The 3,631-nt window shown below is 40.9% G+C and overlaps 1 protein-coding gene across 1 annotated transcript in view; it reads left to right on the top strand.

Moving 5' to 3' along the window:
• ASB11 (ankyrin repeat and SOCS box containing 11) overlaps positions 1-1,070 on the top strand; it is a 41,422-nt gene extending 40,352 nt beyond the window's left edge. The window contains exon 9 of the mRNA XM_017888574.1: positions 639-1,070. Within this exon, the coding sequence (XP_017744063.1) occupies positions 639-763 (125 nt within the window). The 3' untranslated portion in view covers positions 764-1,070. The remainder of the gene's footprint in view (positions 1-638) is intronic.
• The last annotated feature ends 2,561 nt before the right edge of the window (positions 1,071-3,631 follow it).

The raw sequence follows: 3,631 nt of genomic DNA, 5'->3' as shown, positions 1-3,631 counted from the left end.
TTTTTTTTTTTTTTTGACATGGAGTCTCACTCTGTCTCTAGGTTGGAATGCAGTGGCGCCATCTCGGCTCACTGCAAGCTCTGCCTCCCGGGTTCAGGCCATTCTCCTGCCTCAGCCTCCCAAGTAGCTGGGACTACAGGCGCCCGCCACCATGCACGGCTAATTTTTTGTATTTTTTTTAGTAGAGACGGGGTTTCACCGTGTTAGCCAGGATGGTCTCAATCTCCTGACCACGTGATTCGCCCACCTCGGCCTCCCAAAGTGCTGGGATTACAGGCGTGAGCCACCGCGCCCGGCCCAGTGTATTACTTTCGTTGGCACATTCAATACATTAATGAGATGCATTCCCTTTAGACCCCACACTGCATTCCTAACTTGCCTCTGGTTAGCCTCATTCTTCAGCATTGGTAATCCAAGTACCCTTGGAAGATCATCTTAAAGAAATGCATCCTTTCCGGAGGGGCAAATCGGGATCCGCTGTCTGTATTTAGTGTCTGCTACATCATTCTATAGTTCCTATACCGATCCAGCTTCTCTTCTGCTTTTAGAAAGCTTCCCCTCTTCCAGTTCTCTGATTTCCCCCTTCCACACCATCTCCCACCACTGTGAAGTTAACACCATTTTCATTTCTCTCTCAGGCCCACCTGCTCTTTCCCAGCTCTGCCGCCTGTGTGTCCGGAAGTGTCTCGGTCGAGCATGTCATCAAGCCATCCACAAGCTACGTCTGCCGGAGCCACTTGAACGATTCCTCCTATACCAATAGTCCTAAGTGTCCCTGGGAAGATACTTGGAATGACACAGATTGTTGTCTGCTGTACCTAGAGTACCTAGTGTGGAAGCTCAACAGCTAGACTCTTAGTATCTTCAGATGAGCTCAGTTGAAGTAAATCCCCCATGAGCTAGAACACTTGAGGAGTGGAAACTCCTGGTTAGTGTAATGTTCTTATTAACCAAGGGGCAACTAGAAACCGTTTAGCTTTTAGCTCTTGTTGTTAAAGAAACTTAAAAAAACTGTGAAGTAGAGTGAAAACAATAGGCTATTTTTTGATGATTCAGGATCTTCTTGTACCTAAAAGTCAACATTCTGAATATTGTATAGACACATATAAATTCAGGTGGATAAGATTATAACAAGTGTTAGGTATTCCAAGATATGTTCTTGATTCAGTTCTTCCCTTCAGCCCTTCCCCACTTTTTTCTCTTTCCTTGAATTAATCTGCTATAATTTTGATTTTTTTGTGTGTATATATATATATATATACACACATGCACACATATATTTAATGTTTTCAAAGTCCTTAATATATGTATAAAGCTTATATATATGTTTTCAAAATTCTTTATATATGAAGTTATATATATTTATGTAGACTTTATATATATACATATACAAAGTTAAGGACTTCAAAAACATTGTGTAGTTAGCTGAGGCTTCCAATGATCGAGGTCCTGGTTGATAAGAGAGACTCTGGAAGAGATCAGTGCACCCAGAGTTTGGCATCTCATTGCTTCTGATATGAAATGCTGTTATTTGAAGTAAGCAGTTCTAGGATTGAGAACACTGGGTGTCCCCAACAACCTGAACCGACAGTCATTGTCTGAGGCATGTTGTAACCCAAGCACTGCCTTATTTTCAAAGTCAAGATCCTCAGGGTTTTTGAAATAATTACATATTGATGCCAGCCACCAAAGTGGGCTCAATGCTGGGTCAATATTTTTTTCTGTGGATAGGGGCCCAAAATAAGCACAAAGGTATATAAAAAGAGGCTTCTCCTTTTCTGTCTTCTCCTTCTTCTCATTTCTCTCTCCTTCTGCCACCCCTCCTCTTCCTCTCTTCTTTCTCCTTTTTGTGAATTTAGAGCATGGGAACTGGATAGACTTTTAATTGTTATAAGTATTACTGTCATGGTTCAGTGTTTGGTTCTAAAATGAAAATTTCCTCTCAGATCATCCTAAGACTCATTTCACACATGTATTTTTTCCCTAATTTTTCTAGACCTTTGGCTCTCAACTGGAGACAATTTTGCCCCACTACCACGAAGACATTTGTCAATGTCTGCAGACATGTTCAGTTGCAACAACTGGGGGAGAATTGCTACTGTCATCTAGAGGGTGGAGACCAGAGATGCAGCTAATCACGCACAGTGCACAGGAGCCCGCAACAAAGAATTATCAAGTCTGGCCGGGCACAGTGGCTCACGCCTGTAATCCTAGCAATTTGGGAGGCCGAAGCAGGCAGATCACAAGGTCAGGAGTTTGAGACCAGCCTGGCCAATATGGTGAAACCTCATCTCTACTAAAAATACAAAAGTTAGCCAGGCGTGGTGGCAGGCGCCTATAGTCCCAGCTACTCAAGAGGCTGAGGCAGGAGAATTGCTTGAACCTAGGAGGCAGAGGTTGCAGTGAGCCGAGATTGCGCCACTGCACTCCAGCCTGCGTGACAGAGCGAGACTCCGTCTCAAAAAAAGAAAAAAAAAATTATCAGGTCCAAAATGTCAATAGTGCCGAGAGTGAGAAACCTTTCTCTCAGTCTGTGCTATTCAATACAGTAGCTACTAGCTACATATAGCTAATGAGCACAGGAATTGTGGATAGGCTGAATTAACATGTGTTGTAAGTGTAAAATACATATTACATTTTAGTGATTGAGTAAAAAAAAAGAATATGAAGTATTGTGAACTTTGTTTTCTTTTGTTTTGTTTTCTTTTTTTTGAGACGGAGTTTTGCTTTTGTCACCCAGTCTTGAGTGCAATGGCACGATCTTGGCTCGCTGCAACCTCTGCCTCCCACGTTCAAGCGATTCTCCTGCCTCAGCCTCTGGAGTAGCTGGGATTGCAGGCATCTGCCACTATGTCCGGCTAATTTTTGGTATTTTTAGTAGAGACGGGGTTTTACCATGTTGGCCGGGCTCGTCTCAAACTCCTGACCTCAACTGAACCCCCCGCCTCTTCTTTTTCTGTTTTATTTTTTATTTTTTTGTTTTGAAATATTAATACCGTTTGATGTTGTATTTTTAATTTTTTGAAAACTTCCATACTGTTTTCCATAGTGGTTGTAGTAATTTACATTCCCACCAATAGTGTATAAGAATTCCCTTTTCTCCACATCTGCACCAGCATTTGTTATTTTCTATTTTTTGGATAGCCATTCTAACTGGGATAAGATGATATCTCATTGTGGTTTTGATTTGCATTTTCCTGATGATTAGTGATGCTGAGCATTCTTTCATATACCTGTTGGCCATTTGTATGTCTTTTTTTGGAGAAATGTCTATTCAGATCCTTTGCTCATTTTAAAATCAGATTATTTGTTTTGTTGTTGTCAAGTATGGTCCAGCAATCCCATTACTGGATATTTATCAAAAAAAAAAAGGAAATCAATGTATGGAAGAGGCAGTTGCACCTCCGTGTTTATTGTAGCTCTATTCAGAAGAGCAAGATATGAAATCAACTTAAATGTCTATCAATAGATCAATGGATAAAGAAAATGTGGTATATATACAAAATGAAATACTATTCAGCCTTAAAAAAGAAGGAAATTCTGTCATTTGCAGCAACATGGATGAGCCTAGAGGACATGATGTTAAGTAAGCACAGAAAGATAAAAACACCATATGTTCTTGCTTACATGT

Source organism: Rhinopithecus bieti, unplaced genomic scaffold (genome assembly GCF_001698545.2).
Source record: "Rhinopithecus bieti isolate Rb0 unplaced genomic scaffold, ASM169854v2 scaffold_18471, whole genome shotgun sequence".
Lineage (NCBI taxonomy): Eukaryota > Metazoa > Chordata > Mammalia > Primates > Cercopithecidae > Rhinopithecus > Rhinopithecus bieti.
This window is presented reverse-complemented; position numbering and strand designations above follow the sequence as displayed.